This window comes from Jaculus jaculus, chromosome 6 (genome assembly GCF_020740685.1).
Source record: "Jaculus jaculus isolate mJacJac1 chromosome 6, mJacJac1.mat.Y.cur, whole genome shotgun sequence".
NCBI classification, from domain to species: Eukaryota; Metazoa; Chordata; class Mammalia; order Rodentia; family Dipodidae; genus Jaculus; species Jaculus jaculus.
In genome coordinates, this window is record NC_059107.1 from 45,231,702 (window position 1) to 45,250,920 (window position 19,219).

A 19,219-nucleotide genomic window follows, 5' to 3' on the forward strand; every position below is an offset into this window, starting at 1 on the left:
AAGCCAGATGTACAAGGTGGTGCACGCAACTGGGGTCCATGTGCAGTGCCTGAAGGCCCTGTTGTGCCCATTCTCTCTCTCTTTCTCACCACCCCCCTTAAATAACTAAAATTAAATAAACATTTTTTTTTTTTTTTTTTAGGATGGAGAGTTGGCTTAGTAGTTAAGGCACATACCTGCAAAACCAAAGGACCCAGGTTCAATTCTCCAGGTCCCACATAACCTAAATGCACATGGTGGCACGTGTGTCTAGAGTTTGTTTGCAGTGGCTAGAGGCCTCAGTATGCCCATTCTCTCCCTCCCTCCCTCCCCCCTCTCAAATAAATAAATAAATAAATCTTTTTTAAAAATTTTAAATATTTTATTTTTATTTATTTATTTGACAGAGAAAAAGGGAGGGAAAGGAGAGGGGGAGAGAGGAAGCGAGAGAATAGGCACGCCAGGGCTTCCAGCCACTGCAAATGAATTCCAGACGCATGCACCCCCTTGTGCATCTGGCTAATGTGGGACCTGGGGAATCAAGCCTAGCAATGCCTTAACCATGAAGCCATCCTTCCAGCCCACCACCCCCCCCCCCGCAAAAAAAAAATTAAAGATACATCGTCAGCAGTTATCCTGGATTCTACTATCCTACTGACCTGTTAATGGTATCCAAGTATGGGCAATGACGGCTCCTCCGGTCCTCAGAATCCACACGGCCATTCTTTGCTGAAAGAAAACCATTACAAACTTTAAAGATGAAAAACCTGAGGCTGAGATGTAATTCAGTTGGTAGAGTGCTTGCCTAACATGCATGAAGTCCCAGTTTCAAGCCCGAGCACTGCATAAACCCAGCTTGGCGGCAGGTGTCTAATAACATCTGAAAAAGTCCACTAATGAGTTGGGTGTGGTGGAGGTAGGAGGACTGCCATGAGTTCAAGGCCACCCTGAGACTACATAGTAAATTCCAGGTCAGCCTGAGCTACAATGAGACCCTACCTCGAAAAACCAAAACAAAAACCTTTTTTTTTCCTCAACTAACAAGTTACCTAGGTGTGGTGTCGCATGCATTTAATCCCAGCATTTGTGAGGCAGGGGTAGGAGGATCACTGTGAGTTCGAGACCACCCTGAAACTAAGCAGTGAATTCCAAGTCTGCCTTGGCTACAGTGAGACCCTGCCTCAAAAAAAAAAAAAAAAAAAAAAAAAAAAAAAAAAAAACAGAATTCTGTTAGAAGACATGTGACCACCAGGTCTAAAACAGAGACTATTCGCAATACTATCAGCAACAGCAGTAGCCAAAATTCAACATTGTTGTCAGTTCCCCGAGTAAATTACCACAAGAGAAGAGAACCTGTGCGGACAGTGGGCTGCCTTACTGGAGAACCCTAAGCTTATAAATGGTTGTGAGACTGGCTTTTTGTTACAACGGGTAGTACAATCTGTTTTCAAAGGCTGTTCCTTGTAGCAACATCCTAGACAAGACAGGGTGGAACAAAGGCCATCACACTTTGTGCAAAACCCAGGTGAAGGCGGATAGAGAACTGTCTACAAACTACCGAACTGGTACAATGCCGGTACTAATTTAGTCTAGTGCCCAGGGCCGATTCCAGAAATTACCATAGCGCTCTCTACACCTTGGGATGTTATAAGAACTAGAGAGGGGAGCTGGAGAGATGACTTAGCGGTTAAGGCGTTTGCCTGCAAAGCCAAAGGATCCCGGTTCGACTCTGCAGGACCCATGTAAGCCAGATGCACAGAGTGGCGCATGCATCTGGAGTTCGACTGCAGTGGCTTGGAGGCCCTGGCGCGCCCATTCTCTCCCTCTTTCTCTCTCTCAAATAAATAAATAAAACATATTTTTTTAAAAACTTAAAAGGGGGGAACAGTGTAATGTCTGGTTCCCGTTAGCCAGTCGATCAGGGAAGCCACACTCAGGCTAACTACAGTCAAGAAGAACGCGGTCCTTTCTGAATTCCACCCGGGGTCCGAGAAGCGGCGGAAGAGTGGAAACGAAACAAGCCAGTAAAGGGGGAGCTTGCACCCGGCCCGGCCCCGCGCACCTCGCACCTCCCGCTCGGGCTCCGAGTCCTCGTCCGCCTCGCGCTCCCGCTTGACGCGCACCGCCGGGGCCTCGCGCGCGCTCGCCGGCTCGACCTCCCGCTTGACGCGCACCGGGCTGCCCCGGAAGCTTGCTACCTCGGGCTCCCGCTCTCGATCTCGCTCCTTCTTGACACGACCCGAGCTGGCCCGCGACTCGGACTCACGCTTCCCGCGGGTGGAACCACGAGACTCCCGCCTGGACCGGCTGGACATCGCCTCTACCGGGTCCAAGAGATCCGGCGCAGGCGTCAGGCACGCTCGAGCGCGCGGCACATAGCCAATAGGGAGCCGAGCAGGTATCAAATCCAAAACTCTCTACGAGTCGCGGGCAGGGACAATTCGCGCTGCAGGAAACCCATAGGAGTTACCGGCTCAGCAGCTTTACCCATTTTTTTTTTTTTCAACTTATAGAGATAGGAATCTTGTACACGATTTCAGACATTTTATATCTCGAAAACACAATCTGGAGATTGTGTCCCTTGGTCCCTACACCTCAGAGACTGACGACCTTTACAGTAAAAGGAGTCAATATCCCCAAATAATCTCCGGGCAGGCTTGAATCAGGGAACTTGAAAGCACCGTTTAAGGGGTTGTTGGCATAAAGTGCTAACACCTTGCTAAAGCTAATGAAATTCCAAATTTAAGGCGGAGAAGTTTTTTTTTTTTTTATGAGAATGGAATCTAGAGCTTCATGCATGCTAAGCCCAAACTTTCCTCTGAGTCACACACATGCCCCTGCCTGTTTGTTTGTTTGAATAGTTCCACGGAAGTATAATTAATATATAGAATACTGCACGTTTAATATATGGGATTTGCTAAATTCTGATGTGTGAACACTTGTGAAGCCATGGCCACAATCAGAAGTAACTTGTAACAACCAGAAGTATCCTTGGGCTCAAGTGTTATCCAATGTTTACTCTTTCTGGCCTGGAGTGAGCCTGGCCTCTTTCTCTGTATTTATTTTAGAATCCATTCACATTGTAGAGTATATGGAGAATTTGTTCCTTTGCTTTGCACTGTAATATTCCATCATGCCCATTCTAATCATAAGTTACTGATTTTAGGGGGGGTTGTTTTTAAATTGTTTATTTGTTTATTTGAAAGCCACAGACATAGAAAGAGGCAGAGAGAATGGACGTGCCAGGGCTTCCAGGCACTACAAACGAACTCCAGATGCGTGCGCCCCCTTGTGCATTTGGCTAATGTGGGTCCTGGGAAATCAAGCCTCGAACGGAGGGTCCATAGGCTTCACAGGCAAGTGTTTAACTGCTAAGCCATCTCTCCAGCCCTTTTGTTTGTTTTTTGTTTTTCAAAGTAGGGTCTTGCTCTAACCCAGGCTGACCTGGAATTTATTATGTACTCTCAGGCTGGCCTCAAACTCAGCGATCCTCCTACCTCTGCCTCCCAACTGCTGGTATTAAAGGCATGTACCACTATGCCTGGCTGGATTTTATTATTATTATTATTTTAATTTTAGAGAGAGTGAGCCAGAAAGAGGGAATTGGCCCACCAGGGCCTCAGCCACTGAAATCAAACTCCAGATGCTTTCGCCACCTAGTGGTCATGTGCGACCTTGCACTTGCCTCACCTTTCTGCGTCTGGCTTACATAGGATCTGGAAAGTCAAACATGGGTTCTTTGTTTTAGAGGTAGAGCCTCATTGTAGCCCAGGCTCACCTGTAATTCACTATGTAGTCTTGGAATTCACCATGTAGTCTAGGTGGTCTTGAACTCATGATGACCCTCCTACCTCTGCCTCCCAAATGCTGGGATTAAAGACGTGCGCCATCACACCTGGCTCCTGAACTTTTTTTTTTTTTAAATGAGGATGGGAAAACTATACACACAGGCTGAAGCTGGGTGACCAGAGAACTGCCCCAAGTTTGAGGCCAGCCTGGGCTATATAATTAGGTCCTTTCACTGAGAGGAGTCAGGAAGGGAAGAGAAAACTGTCCTTCCAGACACGGCCCCCCCCCAAACTGGACAGTGGTGGCGCACGCCTTTAATCCCAGTACTTCCAATGCTCGGGAGGCAGAGGTAGGAGGATTGCCAAGAGTTTGAGGCCACCCTGAGACTACAGAGTGAATTCCGGGTCAGCGTGGGCAAGAGGGAGACCCTACCTAAAAACAAAACAGGGAATTTTTTCTCAAATCAGCTAGTGATGGAGTTTTCTCGGTAGCACCAGAAGGGCAATATTCCTGGGTGACTAGCATTTTTGAAGTTTTCTGGCTGCATCGCTGTGCGCTGGTACCCTGCTTCCAAAGGAAAAAAATCTCCGCGCCAGGGATGGCGAGCAAGCACCTCCGCCCAGCAGCGCCGCAAAGGCCGCGCGCGGTAACGCTGGGTCTCGGCAGCCTTCCCGCGACCGGAAGTCGGAGTTCGGGACCGGAAGTTAGGCCTGGGGCCCGGGACCGTCGGAGCGGCGGCCTCCGGGGAAGCGGCCGTTGAGGCGGCGTTGGCGTTGGCGGCTGTGCGCCCAGGACTTCACATGGAGTCGCGGGATGGCCGTCCCGGGCTCTGCTGCAAGCCTGGCGGGCGGCTGGACATGAGCCACGGCTTCGTGCACCACATCCGACGGAACCAGATCGCCCGGTACCGCCCCGCCCCGCCGCCCCTGGCCCGGTCCGGCCGACCCGACCACCTCTGACTCCCGCTCGGCTCCCCGCAGGGACGACTACGACAAGAAGGTGAAGCAGGCCGCCAAGGAGAAGGTGAGGAGGCGACACACGCCCGCGCCCACCCGGCCCCGCAAGCCCGACCTGCAGGTGTACCTGCCGCGACACCGAGGGCGAGGTGAGACCCCACCCAGTCCTTCCTGCGGCGCCGCCCTGCCCCGAAGGGACGCCCCCTGCCCAGCCCGCGGGCCCAGCGCACCTGCTCCTGCTGGAGCCACGTCCACACTCCCAGTTCCTGCCCGAGGCCCCACGGTCCCCAGCCCAGCAAGGCATCTGCCTATCCGCTTGGTCTGCTATGCTGTATTCTAGTGTTTCTGCTACCCAGTAGGAGAGAAGGTCTAGTTAAAAACGACTAGGATATATATATAATTTGAAATGAACCCAGAAAGTGGCCTCCGCCCTCCACCTTCACTGAGGCCTAGAAATCATAAGACCTAATGAAAATGTTTGTCAATCCTTATTTACAGAGCTTTTAGATCTTGTTTACATAACATATTTTGCGCAGAGACTCCCATGGGTTGAGAGCTGTTACATCTGTCTCACAGTAAGGTAACAGGCTCCAAGAGGTGAGATTACTTGTCCAGGATCTCATAGAAAATGGCAAAACCGGCGGGCGTGGAGGCACATGCCTTTAATCCCAGCACTTGGGAGGCAGAGGTAGGAGGATTGCCATGAGCTCAAGTCCACTATGAGACTACCGAGTGAATTCCAGGTCAGCCTGAGCTAGAGTGAGACCCTACCTCGAAAACCAAAAAAAAAAAAAAAAAAGGAAATTGGCAGAACCTGAACTTGAACCCAGGTAGAGCTCTGTCCTTTTTGCTGGAGAAATGTGTACCTATTCTGTAACGGGGCAGTGCTGCCTCTGGAGTGGGCATACAAATGGAAGTTAAGAGTTAAGGAAGTAGCTCACTTGATAGAGTGCTTACCTATCCTGCATAGGGCCTTAGGTTTGATCCTCAGCGCTGCATAAGACCTGGTGTGGTGGCACACACCTGTAGTCTTAGGAGGTTATAGGCAGGAAAATCAAGAGTTCAAGGTCATCCTTGGCTACATACTGAGTTGAAGCCAGCGTTGGATACATGAGACGGTATCTCAGAAAAAAAGGGGTGTGGGGTAAAACCTCTGATTGGCAGCGCAAGAAACGTGCACATACATACAAGTCCCATGCACACCTTCACACACACAGACACTAGGTCCATCAAAAGATTGGGGCTTTGTTTGCCCTGTTGTCCCAAGTCATCTCTGTGGGCAGGGGTTACAGTAGTGACCCCTTCTCCCCTCTCTTTCTCTGGTTCATTGTTCCAGATAGCTGTAGCCGCCCAGGCAACCTTGACTGTGAGGAGTCGGGTGAAAGCAGCAGCGGCAGCTCTGAGCTGGAGCCATCCAGCCGCCAGCTCTTCTGCTTAGAATATGAAGCGGACAGTGGAGAGGTCACAACAGTTATCGTGTATCAGGTACACCTCTTGGAAATAGCTGCAGCCTGAAGGTCATGGGCCATGGTGGAAACTACTGCCAGACCCTGAGCCACATGGACCTCGGGGCCAGTAGGAAGTATCTGCTCCACATGGGGACAGAGAACTTCTGGGCAGTGCTTTCAGGCACACACACTTCTTGCATCACAGAGTGATGCTCAATGGGGAAAACAGGAAGAACTTGTGGCCCCAGTTGAGAATCATAATAACCAGGGATGTCTGAGAAATGCTGGTACAAACCTTTGAGTCAAATAGAGCTCTTTGAGAATGCTGTGTAGGGACAGGACAGCTTCCTGAAAAAGACCAGGCCCTGAGCTTCCTGACTCTTCCTCCATGTAGGATGATGACCCGGGAAGGGTGAGTGAGGAAGTTTCAGCGCACACACCTCTGGATCCACCCATGCGAGAGGCCCTCAGATTGCGGATCCAGGAGGAGATTGCAAAGCGCCAGAGCCAACACTGACCAGGTTGAAGGCGGAAGGTGTTCAGGCTGGATTCACTGCACTTGGAAGAATTCTGCTCAGGGAGCTCACCCTAGTTTAGGGCTATCAGGACCAGTCTATCCATCTTCAGACTTCTACCCCACAAAGCTGCTACATCCACAAGGGTATGTTGCAGGACCATATCTAGCCTACCTCCCTGTTAGCCATTCTTTTTTGTATATTGGCCCATTTGCTTAGCCTAACATTCTGGAACATTTTGTTTGGCTAATTTGGTGTCCTGGGGACAGAGACTTCAAGAGAGAGCCGAAGTGTAAGAAGCCTGCGGCCCCCATGCTGCTGTCACACAGATGTACACCTGGCCACGCCATGAGCCACATTGGTTATCTTAGGGTTCTTTCATGTTTCTGCTCACCTCCACCCATGTTTGCTTAGATTTTTCCAGTTCTGGCTTTTCCTTTCCCCCATCTTTTTGCCTCAGGTACAATCAGTTTTCCTCACCCAACATGATTGTTTCTCTACTGCTCAGGACTTTGGAAGTGGGATGGGGATGGTCCTGGGAGTCTGCCTCTAACAAGTTCTCCAAGTAATTCTGAAGCAAATAAAATGGGGGAACTTTGTTTTTGAGGCCTACTTGGAAGCATGTTTCCTTCCCCTTCTGTGGCTTTTCTAGGTTGCTCTATGTCCTACCTCTCTGCACTGTCTGCACAAGAAAACTAGAAAAAGATGCTGAGCTAATTGATAGTTGTTGCTTGCAGCAAAACCTGCCTTGGCTAGAGCTACAGAATTTCAGCTTTTGACCTCATCCCTAGCTGTAAACAGAATATTCTCTCTCAGACTAAAGGGGAATCATCAAAATGAGCTTGAAACTGACTTGCCAGTTATGACTTAATAGTTTTGGACTGTTAAAGTTGGGAAGTTAGCTGGACATGGTGGCATAGCCTAGTGTGGAGGCACATACCTTTAATACCAGCACTTGGGAGACAGAGGTAGGAGGATAGACCTAAGTTCAATGCTGGTCTGAAATTACAGAGTGAGTTCCAGGTCAGCCTGGGCTAGAGTGAGAAACTACCTTGGGGGCGGGGTGGGGGGAGTGATGGGAAACTCAACATTAACAATAATTGCCTATGTGTAGAGCTTAGTGATTGGGTGGGGGGAGAACAAGAAAAATCCTGAGGACCATAAAGGAAGTGAAGTGAGCCCCTCTCCTTTTCCCCATGCTTTTACCTTTCTTATGTCACTTGGGCCCAGCATAGTGGTACATGCTTGTAATCCCAATATTCAGGAGGCCAAGGCAGGAGGATTTCCACAAGTTTGAGGCTAGCTTGGGCTACAGAGCACAACCCTATCTCACCACCAACAGAAGCTAACTTAGGTCTGTCTGTAGGGTAAAGATCCCCAGGAATAGCATTTCTCTCACTTAAGGAACATTTTTTGTTTTCTATCAAGGGGTTAGGCTGTGGTCTGAAGTCCACAAGACATCCTGTGTACAGGAATTTTGAGGCACCTAACTTCTAGCAAGTGACCCTACCCCTCAGCAACTTGAAATGTGGACTGTAAGAGAGCCCCTGAGCACTGAGACTGCAGCCAAAGCCCCTGCCCCGGGGTGTTTCTACATGAGGGTCTCAAAATCAGTCTGGCTAGTCATCACTGCAGTTTTTCTCTTAAAGGCTTCCTGAGAGCTGTTTTGTCACAGCTTGCAATGCTGGGACAGCGAGTGAGGTGGTAAGTTAGAAGGGCCTGGCTATGAAGATGGCTGGAGATAGAATGCTCCAGACCCACAGAGCTGGCCCAGGGTTAAGTGCCTTAAGTTTGCCAGTCCTGAGCCCAGTTCTGCTTTCAAAGGAGAAAGTCTTTGCCCTCTATGTAGGCAACTGTGCTAGAAGTGCCTTTAGAAGTCATTGCCAACTACCCTCCAAAGGCTCCTTGCTCACAGAGGTTCTGCCAAACTATCCCCATCTTCCTGCAGGCTAGAGGACCGCTTCCTTAGTCTTCCAGATCTTCAACTGAATGTGTGACCTGGAACATAGGATTCACTGGAATTCTTCAACACTTAGTCTGGAAATACTTTGGGGCCTGTCTTAGAACTGGATCATTTGTTTCCTGGTTCCATTACAGAACCTAGAAAAAAATACCTGAAGAGACAAGCACCTAAAAGTTTGCTTCTTGAAAAAGGAAGAGAAAAAAAAAAAAAAGCAATGTTTGCGTGTATCTCTTGTCTTTTTATGTTTATTATGTGAGTCTCTCAAAGACCCTCTCAGGCAGGAAATGATAGTTTTTAAACTTTCTTTTAGAGAAACTTGGCTTATCAAGTACATAAGAAATATTTTCTAAGATTCTTAGCAAATAGTATGACTAAACAAAGCTAAATCTTGTGCTGAAATAAAAAGTGATCTTTTGGAGCCAGGGAATGCTGCTGTTTCTCCAGATGTGCCTGAAATGCTTCTCTGAGGGTAGTTTTATAGCTTAGCCTCGTTGTTCTCTTGCCCCTCTTGTGGGGTCCCAGGTATTACCTTCTGTTTTATTCACCAGAATTGCCTGCAGATATGGAACACGGTAGAACATTTCTCACAGGCTCTAGTCTAGTGTTAGTCTAGAGAGATGTGCTGGGCAGTGTGGTGGAGTGGCCCTAGTGTTGCACTAGGCGGAACATTTTAGCAGGCTGCTTCAGAACCAACACTCCTTGGATTACTTATGCTTTTGGCTATCTTTAAAAGAAAAAGAAGCAGAAGAAAAAACAGCTGGGTGTGGTGGTACATACCTGTAATCCTGGCATTCCAGAGGCTGCCTGAGCTACATAGTGAGACCCTTGGAGCCTGGATTTTATAGCTTTGTAATTCCTGGGCCACAATGTGACTGGTAAAAGGGGAGCTGGTTTGCAGGGCCCTTGTGCTATATAAGGCTAAACATTAAAAATGGAGTTGTAAGCCAGGTGTGGTGGCACACACCTTTAATCCCAGTACTCAGGAGGCAGAGGTAGGAGGATTGCCATGAGTTTAAGGGTATCCTGAGACTACATAGTGGATTCCAGGTTGGCCTACATTAGAGTGAAACTCTACCTTGAAAAACAAAAAAAAAAAAAAAAGAGTTGTAGCCAGGCATGGTAGTGCATGCCTTTAATCCCAGCACTTGGGAAGTAGAAGTAGGTGGGTTGCCCATGAGTTCAAGGCCACCCTGAAATCATATAGTGAATTCCAGGTCAGCCGGGGCTAGAGCAAGACCCTACCTCGAAAAGAAACAAAAATAATTGTAACCCACTGTCAAGCATGGCAGTCTTTGAAAAGTGTAATATAAGAAGGTAGATGCTAAAGGTGTGTTACTGACTGATGTATGTACTGGCTGCAGTCCAGTGTGGGTATGGGAGAGCCTTTGTGGAAGGAATATTCCATCTTTGTGGTCCTTTGCAGGGGCACTGCACAGTAGAGGTTAGCACATACAGATGACAGGGTGTACTCTGGGATGGTGAGTATCCAGTCTGCTGTGCATTTGGCAGAGTCCATGAATTCAGGGTAGTGCTTCCCGGGTGAGCAAAGAGGAATGAGGTCAGACTACCTTTCTACCTCCAAGACTTTGGGGAAAATCACCACAGAATATTGGCCATTATTTGAAATATTTAACTCCTTTGAATTCTCATCCTGTCCCTGAGGGATCACATGGCCAAGAAGCCATAGATGTCCACCCCAACATTCTTTAGGCTAGAAGTGCTGCTAGAAATGAAGGCCTTCCTAGTAAATGGCTACTCTGCCTTCCCAGAGCCAAAAAAACAAGAGGCTGGGAGTGCTGGGTATAGCGATACACACACACACACACACACACACACACACACACACACGACTGAGTCAGGAAGATTGCCACACAGCAAAGCCAGCCCAGGCTACTTAGCAAGATCCTGCTTCAAAAACAAATTTTTAAAAGGCTGCTTGCACTGGCTGTGTCATGGTGCTAAATGTACAAAAAATCCATATGCTCTTTTTCCTCCTTTCCGACATATGTGTTCAAATGAATAAAATGAAGTATGCCAATTGAAAATCATGTAAGGTACTTTTGGAATACAGTATTTCTTTTAACCAATAAACTATTTTTACAGCACTGTTTTTTGCCAAGAGTTGTGAAATCACTTGTGTACGTGAAGAAGTGGAGTTTAAATGCCTGCCCTAAAGTCATTCCGCCACAGAATCAGCACTGGAAATCTCATCGCTTGCTGTGTCTGACTATTTTAAGAGCTGACCTGGTTGGAGTGTAACAGCTAAACTCACATTAGCATTAGCGCTAGAAGGGATTTTAAAGATACCTGGTCCTACTTTTTCCTTGACTTGGGCTTCTCTTCAACCAAGTATCCATAAGGGGATGGGTTGGGGAAATGGCTTATCAGGCAAAGGTATTTGCTTGCAAAGCCAGCCCAGGGTTCAAGTCCCTACCACCCACATGAAGCCAGATGCACAAAGTGATGCAAGAGGCCCTGGCACTCCCGTTCTTGTTTTCTTTTAATATAGTTTATTTATTTATTTATTTGAGAGAGAAAGGAAGAGAATGTACACACCAGGGCCTCCAGCCCTTACAAACGAACTCCAGATGCATGCGCCCCCTTGTGCATCTGGCTTACGTGGGTCCTGGAGAATTGAATCAGGGTCCTTTAAGAAGTATCCACAAGGAATCTGGCCCTTGTAAGGAGCTGCATCTTAAAAATTATTCTGTTTTAGCCGAGTGTGGTGACACATGCCTTTAATCTCAGCACTCAGGAGGCAGAGGTAGGAGGATTGCGTGAGTTCAAGGCCACCCTGAGACTACATAGAGAATTCACGGTCAGCCTGGGCTAAAGCGAGACCCTACCTTGAAAAACGAAAAAAAAAAAAAAATCTATTTTAGAAACTCTTCGAGTTGACATATAAGCCCACAAGTATCTCCAGTGTTGCAGCTCTGGAGTGCTAATACTCTATGCCACATCATGTCAGAACAGCCAGTAGAGCCTGAGGACTCTGGGATACCATGTTAAAAACCATAAAGGTGCCAGGCATGGTGGTACAACCCTGTAATTGGGAGGTAGTGGCAAATTCAAGGCTAGCCTGATCTACATGGGTAGTTCCAGTACTACATAGTGAGTTCCTGTCTCAACAAAAATGCTAAGCTAGGGCTGGAGAGATGGCTTCGAGGTTAAGCATTTGCCTGTGAAGCCTAAGGACCCCAGTTCGAGGCTCAATTCTCCAGGACCCACGTTAGCCAGATGCACAAGGGGGCGCACACATCTGGAGTTTGCAGTGGCTGGGAAGCCCTGGCGCCCCCATTCTCTCTCCCTCTCCCTCTCCCTCCCTCTCTCTCTCTCTCTCCCCTCCTCTCTCTCCCTCCCCCCCCCTCTCTCTCTCTCTCTCTGCCTCTTTATAGCTCTCAAGTAAATAAATTAACAATAAACAACAACAAAAAAAAACTTTAAAAGATGCTAAACTAACCAGGCATGGTGCAACCTGCCTGTATTCCCAGCTTGCAGGAGGATCACCTTTTTTTTTTGTTTTTTGAGGTAGGGTCTCACTCTAGCCCAGGCTGACCTGGAATTCACTATGTAGTCTCAGGCTGGCTTCAAACTCACAGTGGTCCTCCTACATCTGCTTCCTGGGTCTGCTGGGATTAAAGGCGTGTGCCACCACACCTGGAAGGATCCCCATTTTGAGGCTAGGCTAGTCTGGGCTTCATAGTTAAGGCGCTCAAAAGAAGTTATATGAAGCTTCCAATGATGGTTCTCAGCCCCATCAAGGATATAAGGGGAAAAAAAAACTGTCCAGGAGGGCTGGGCAGGAAGATGGTGTTTCTGGGTTAAAGAGGTACATCTTTGTCCCTGGGGTCAGGAGCTGGGCTGGATTTTATCCCAGTCAGATAGCTATTCTTATACAGAGATCACTGAGCACTTGTACTTCTTGGCCCTGCTTTCACTCCTAAATCCTAACAGGAATGGGAAGGGGCTCTTCAGCAGGTTTCCTGTTCCATTTATAACTTCCACTTGAAACCCAAGTTATTGTACATTTTACTGTTTACTTACAGTCTGGGTCCTTTGAGCATATAGCACCAGTGTGACTATCTCCCACTCCTGGCTGCCTGTGACCACAGCCTTTGGGACAGTCTGCCCAAGGACAGTCTTGTGGAGACTCCACTGCTGGGGTAGCCTTAAGGCAGAGTCAGGAACACACTTTGGTATGTGAACGGAAGTAACCCTACCCTTTCAGTCAAGAAAAGAATGTCCTTGAGTACACTTGATCTATACATTTTGGTGTCCATTAGGGACAGCTTATTCCCGCACCATCCTGTTTTCCCAGATTCCCCTGCTGCCATCCCCTTTTTTTGTTTGTTTGTTTGTTTTTTGGGGTAGGGTCTCGCTCTTGCCCAGGCTGACCTGGAATTCACTGTGTAGTCCCAGGGTGACCTCGAACTCACTGTGATCCTCCTATCTCTGCCTCCCAAGTGCTGGGATTAAAGTCATGCGCCCCCATGCCTAGCATGCTATCCCCTCTTTTTTAACACCTGGCCATGTTAATCCTTATCGACCCTACGCTAGCACCTACATGTGTTCAGAGTGGGTATGTTCTGGGCTCAGTCACCTTATTTCAAGTGTCAGTCGGGGAACATCTTGGACACGATGACTTCAGGCCAGTTCTCTGTGTACTTGAATGCCCCGAAATAAAAAGTATGATGAAAGCAAACCTCCTCCAGTGTGCTGAGGCTGGGGAAACAAAGCCCGATCCGGTTCACTTGAATTTATTTCCCAAGAATCAGCTCAGGCTTTGTGCTAGGTTTCCCCAGGACCTGCCTCGCTCCGCGAAGCGCCACGTTGAGAGCGCTTGCCCGGAGTCTGACAGCCAGCCGAGCGCCAAGGGGGCTCGCCTGCACGTGTGCGATGACACTCTCACCGGGACCCGGAGGCCGGCCTCCCAGCGCCCCGGCTCCGCTGCGCTGCCCCCGCAGCAATGGTCAACGCGACCGTCCTCTAGATCCCGGCGCCAGAGGTGTCGGGCCAAAGACCCCCGCGCCCAGGTCTCCTGGAGCCGGGGCGTCGCCCACGTTTCCCCCGTGACGCGGGCGCGGGGGCTCGGGAGTTGTAGTCTCGGGCGGGGCACGGGCGCCGGGGCCGGGGCTGCGCGGACTCCACGTCCCGGCGGGCGGCGCGGCGGCCAGGGGCCGCCAGGGGCGGGGCCGCTCGGCCCTTTAAACCTTTCAGGGCTGCTCCGAGGGCCGCAGCCGGAGAAGCCGCCACGAGGGGGCCGAGCAGGGCGCGGCGGCTGCGGGGCGCTCCGGGGAGGTTCGTACCGGGCTCCTTCCTTCCCCCGGGGCCCCTCGAGATCACTTTGGGGAGGTTCGGGTCCCGGAGGAAAGAGGTGGCGTCGCTGGCTGCGGGCTCCTGCCCAAGCTGAGTCCCCGCGCCCACGCGTGTGGTGACCGGGTCGGGCTCCCCGCGAGAACCCGCCCCTTGGCCAGGGCGCCGAGGTCAGGTGGTTGCCTGCACGCCAGCGCCTCGCCGCTGCTCCGCCAGCCCCACGCACCCTCCCGGGCTTGCTTGGCTTGGCCCCCCAGCTCCAGCTTTCCCCCAGCCGGCGTCCCTAGGCTACGGAGGGTGGCTCCGTTTCCAGATGTTACAGCCCTGCCCGAGCCTCCCTGCCCAACCGTGGCATTAGGCTGCATCGTGAAGGCCCCCGGTGGATGCCAGACGGTGCCCACGTTCCCGCCAGGACTCAACCCAAAGTTTGGACGTTCACAGGCCAAGGGGAGCACTGGATGAGATGTTGACCACCTCTCCCTTCCCCCTTCCTCTCTGCCTTGGTCAGTCACCAGACCCTGGACCTTGATCTCTCTCCACCAGGCCAGGGCAGCTGATGGTCGTGACTGATAAATTTCAAGGTAGCTGGGCCTGCCCCTTCTTCCCCATCTACCTGTTGTCCTGCCCCCCACACGGCCACCACCCTGGCTCCACTCCCTCATGACCACCTGGATCCTCCTGCCTGTAAGCCTGTCAGCCTTCTCCATCACTGGCATATGGACTGTGTGAGTAAAGGGGCGGGATGAGCACCCAGAGCTTGATGGCACACACAAAGTCCCTTGTCCTGTGGGCTCAGAATGGTACCCACGGTCATTCTGGCTGTCTCCAAAGCTTGGCCTGATGCCTGGGCACACCGCCCCTTGGGACAAGCTGGCACCACTGCTGTCCAGCAGGCAGTTCTGACAGACATACTTCTAGGCAGGGCAACTAGCAGAAGGCCTCTAGTTGGGGGGCACGGTATACCATGAGGACACCTCCCCACTTCCCACCCCACCACAGCTGAGTCCCCAGCAAGAGGAGAGGCTAAATGAAACCAGAAACCAAGGTATAAGTCAGTAAGGGGGGTCGGAGACAGGGTAACAGTTCTGCTTTCACAGGTATGCCATGGCTGTGATGAACCGCCACGTGTGCCCCGTGGAGAACTGGTATGGAGCATCTGCAGATGGCCTCACTCTCATGCTCCCTTCATCTCCAAACCCTCTTGGGCTGCCACAAGCCAGATGGAGACCCTGGGCCTCACTGCTGTTCTCTGACATTGGTCTCTAGGCATAGCTTCCTGCCCATCTAGCCACTTCCCACCAACCCTTCATCTCTTTGATTTCTGCTTCTGGCAGGCCCTGGGGAGGTCTGGAAGTGGGTCCTTTTTGAAGCCAGAGGCTATAGGGGACAAGACTTTAGGGATTTCCCTTCCTCCAACCTAACTCATGTCCTTCCTGGTAGGTCCTACAATGAGTCCTGCTCTTTTGACCCTGCTGAGCAAGGAGGGCCCAAGACCTGCTGCACCCTGGATGATGTTCCTCTCATCAGGTAGGCCCTTGAAATTGAGCAGGTCAGGCATACCCTAGGTACCTCCAAATTTCCAGAAAGCGCCTCAAAAGGTGGTCCCCAGGGCCTCAGGAATAGTTATTATGCCAATTAATAATACAACAAAAGACAGACATGGTGACAAGCTTGTAATTCCAGTGCTGGGGAGGCAGAGACAGGCCAGTCTAGCCTAATTGGTGAACTTTAGGCCAATGAGAAACCCAGTCTCATAAAAGATGGTGGGCGTGATGGTGCACTCCTTTAATCCCAGCACTTGGGAGGCAGCTGTAGGAGGATCACTGTGAGTTCAAGGCCACCTGAGACTACATAGTAAACTCCAGGCCAGCCTGGGTTAGAGCGAGACCGTACCTCAAAAGAAAAAAGACAGCTGGGCATGGGGATGCACGCCTTTAATCCCAGCACTTGAGAAGCAGAGGTAGGGGGATTGCTGGGATTTCGAGGCCACCCTGAGACTACAAAGTGAATTCCAGGTCAGCCTGGGCTAGAGCAAAACCCTTACCTTGAAACCTACCTCCCCACCCCAGGAAAAAAGATGGATAGTGTTCTGAGGGTGTCCTCTGGTCCCCACATGCATGTACACATACCTGCACATACATTAAATAATACAACCAAGCTGGGCATGGTGGCACACGCCTTCCATCCCAGCACTTGGGAGGAAGAGGTAGGAGGATCACTGTGAGTTTGAGGCCAGGCTGAGACTACATAGTGAATTCCAGGTTAGCCTGGGCTAGAGAGCAAGACCCTATCTTGAAAAACCAAATAAATAATGATACAAAGTGGCACAGGGCTGTAATCCCCAGCACTTGAGATGGGCAGATCAGCCTGGGCTACGTGAGACCGTCTCAGAAACAAACAAACAAACAAAAACCCAGCTGGGCATGATGGCACACGCCTTTAGTCCCAGCACTTGGTCAGCCTGAACTAGAGCAAGACCCTACCTACAAAAAAACAAAAATTGCTAGTCCTAGGATCAGGGCATCCTGCTGAGTTTAATCCTCCCAGCAGGGAAAGGACCATTGTTTTCACTGCTTATGTCTGGGGAAACAGAGGCTCACAATAATTCATTGGGGTCACACAGCTAGCCACTAAGTGATAGTAACTGGATTTAAGTTCAAACCCAGATGGCCCAGCCAAGTTCTGGTTCAAGGAAATCCAGACCAACTGCAGACCTCAGTGAGGAGTCACAGATCTGCCAAGCACTCCAGGGCACCCTCTTATCTCTCCTACACACAACTCTGTTGGTGGGGAGCTCAGTCTGTAGCCAGTTGGGGAGGGACTAGTCCTTCTTATAAATCAGTGGCTTGCCTGCTGAGGTTCAGGCACAGATAAAGGAGGGTCCAGAGTGAGGGGCCACTGGTACCCCTGCCTCTCACTCTGTCCTCACCCTTCCCCTCAGCAAGTGTGGCACGTATCCCCCAGAGAGCTGCCTCTTCAGCCTCATTGGCAATCTGGGAGCTTTCATGGGTGAGTGATAACCCTGCCTCACCACAGGCCAGTCCCAGAAAAGCCCAGAAGCCCGCATTCTGCATGGAACCCCACCCACCCTTCCCCCTACCGACCCAAGCACTAAGGCAAGAGGGACAACCTCTCTCCTGTTCTTTGAAGGCCAAGTGGTAGCTTAACTCTCAGCTGCCCTGACAGGAAGCCTGAAGAAACCCAGTTCACCACCCATTTGTCTGACCCCTTCCCACGGCCAGAGGTGCTGGAATGCTTGACCATGGTGGCAGCTGACAAACAGGCTAGGTGGGCAGGGCTGGAGAAAGGTGAAGGCCTGGCCCCAGTCATGCTCTCCTCCCCCAGTGGGTCTGATCTGCCTCCTGCGGTACGGGCAGCTCCTGGAGCAAAACCGGCATTCCTGGATCAACACCACCGCACTCATCACTGGTTGCACCAACGCTGCAGGCCTTGTGGTGGTTGGCAACTTTCAGGTGCCTCCCAGCTCCCCATGAATTACCCCTAAGGTTAATGGCTGGGAGGATAAGGAGGGAAAAAGAAAGAACTGATGGAGGGGCAGAGGCGTGGGGCTGCTTCATGGATTAGCTTCTGTCTGGGCCAGGTGGACCACGCCAAGTCTCTGCACTACGTTGGAGCTGGTGTGGCTTTCCTGGCTGGTCTGCTCTTTGTCTGCCTGCACTGTGTCCTATCCTACCACGGGGCCACGGCCCCCATGGACCTGGCTGTGGCCCACCTGCGGAGTGTGCTTGCTGCCATCGCCTTCATCACCCTGGTCCTTAGTATCCTTCCGGGACAGTGTAGCCAGACCTCACCCTCTAGCTCAGCCAAAGGTGGGTGGGGGGAAGCTAGAGTCCTTTGACCAGTGTCCATGGGGTCTGATGTTCCCTTTGGGGAAGAATGATCCTTATTTTCTCCGGGGCCCAGTTAAATACTGGGATAGAACAGGTATTGCTAGATTGTTGATGTCCTACTGAACCTTTCCTTAGCCCCACTCCAGGCGGTATCTTCTTTGTCCATGAGAGTCCTCAACTCCAGCATGGGGCAGCCCTGTGTGAATGGGTGTTTGTCATCGATATCCTCATTTTCTATGGCACCTTCAGCTACGAGTTTGGGGCAATCTCCTCAGACACACTGGTGGCTGCATTGCAGCCTGCCCCTGGCCGGGCCTGCAAGTCCTCTGGAAGCAGCAGCACTTCCACCCACCTCAACTGTGCCCCTGAGAGCATTGCCATGATCTGAGGTCTGGAGGGTGGCTGGCCCGGCCTCCGCAGTACCCCACCCTTACCTTCTTCGCATTTATTTTGTACCAAAAACAGTTTTTAGCAAGTATTCTGTTGGGATCTGGGCTTCCTCACTCCTGGAGAGATGGCTGTCCCAACACCCACCTGTGCCATAGAGGAGTAGGCCCTGCCAGCTGCCTCAGCTGCATGTCCTGTTCCCCCGTACCACTGTACTGTTGTGTTTAAAGGTCACCTGTCCTCACTTGCCCAGCCAGCCCTTCAGGTGCCTTCTACTCCCAGTGTCAGAACCAGACCACTGGGGTTTCCTGCTGCAGGAATTGGGGGCTGGGAACAGCAGGGGAGGATACAAGTCTGGATAGTAGGGGAGCACGCCTTAGCCTAGGGAAGGCTCACTGGGATGCTTCACTCTGCCCCTCACTTCCTTTAGGGCGAATAACACAGAACCACAAGGGTATTTTAGTACTTTTTTTATATCTATTAAAAGAATTCTAATTTGCAAGTTTGTAGTCTGTTTTGGAGAGCCAGGGAGGGCCTCGCCCAGTACATCAGGGATGGAATGAAGGCCCTGCCCCTAGGAAGAGCCTTGAGTACTCATTGCTCTTCAAGAGCTGCCAGGTGCCATCCAAATACACCACAAGGGGTGGGGGCATGGTGGTACACCCAACATCCAGGAGGTAGGAGGATCACTGCAAATTCAAGGTCAGCCTGGTCTACACAATGAGTTCCAAACAAAACAACAAACAAAAGAAAACAAAAAGAAAAGAAAAAACCTCCACAGGGCTTGGACCCCTGTCTGAGTCTCTACAGTCTAAAGAACAGATCTGGTCTGGTAGTCTCATTTCTTTTTCCTACCCAGTCTGGCAATCTGGTTTGAACTTTGATTCCTTAAAAGGGGCAATGATGGGGGAGGGATACTGAGAACAACTTTAAAATGCTAAAGGCTTCTCTGTGATCTAAAGAAAACCCCCAGAAGTTCCAATATTAACTAAAGGTTCTAAGGTTAACTAGAGACTTC

At 50.6% G+C, this 19,219-nt stretch overlaps 3 protein-coding genes across 6 annotated transcripts in view; 2 read left to right on the forward strand and 1 right to left on the reverse strand.

The window, feature by feature from the left end:
* Positions 1 to 2,343, reverse strand: part of Usp39 (ubiquitin specific peptidase 39) — a 39,670-nt gene extending 37,327 nt beyond the window's left edge. The window contains exons 1-2 of the mRNA XM_045151883.1: positions 2,042 to 2,343; positions 639 to 708 (exon numbers count right to left, since the gene is read on the reverse strand). Of these exons, the coding sequence (XP_045007818.1) occupies positions 639 to 708; positions 2,042 to 2,294 (323 nt within the window). The 5' untranslated portion in view covers positions 2,295 to 2,343. The remainder of the gene's footprint in view (positions 1 to 638; positions 709 to 2,041) is intronic.
* Positions 2,344 to 4,486: 2,143 nt separating this feature from the next.
* On the forward strand, positions 4,487 to 8,909 carry C6H2orf68 (chromosome 6 C2orf68 homolog). Of its 2 annotated transcripts, XR_006637705.1 has the most exons (5): positions 4,487 to 4,672; positions 4,749 to 4,873; positions 6,061 to 6,209; positions 6,567 to 6,833; positions 8,636 to 8,909. XR_006637705.1 is itself a non-coding variant. In XM_045151884.1 (4 exons), the coding sequence occupies exons 1-4, from the start codon at positions 4,569 to 4,571 to the stop codon at positions 6,687 to 6,689; spliced, it is 501 nt and encodes a 166-aa protein (XP_045007819.1). In that variant the 5' UTR covers positions 4,487 to 4,568; the 3' UTR covers positions 6,690 to 8,909. The 2 variants fall into 2 exon arrangements, 1 of the variants encoding a protein (XP_045007819.1); XM_045151884.1 differs by having other exon boundaries at positions 6,567 to 8,909.
* Positions 8,910 to 13,860: 4,951 nt separating this feature from the next.
* On the forward strand, positions 13,861 to 18,703 carry Tmem150a (transmembrane protein 150A). Of its 3 annotated transcripts, none has more exons than XM_045152467.1 (8): positions 13,861 to 13,948; positions 14,472 to 14,688; positions 15,061 to 15,108; positions 15,404 to 15,490; positions 16,905 to 16,972; positions 17,309 to 17,436; positions 17,565 to 17,742; positions 17,961 to 18,703. In XM_045152467.1, exons 2-8 carry the CDS (start codon positions 14,624 to 14,626, stop codon positions 18,200 to 18,202), a joined length of 816 nt encoding a protein of 271 aa, XP_045008402.1. In that variant the 5' UTR covers positions 13,861 to 13,948; positions 14,472 to 14,623; the 3' UTR covers positions 18,203 to 18,703. The 3 variants fall into 3 exon arrangements, with proteins under 3 accessions (XP_045008402.1, XP_004660579.1, XP_045008401.1); XM_004660522.2 differs by having other exon boundaries at positions 13,879 to 13,948; positions 14,507 to 14,688; XM_045152466.1 differs by having other exon boundaries at positions 13,922 to 13,948; positions 14,238 to 14,688.
* Positions 18,704 to 19,219: the final 516 nt, after the last annotated feature.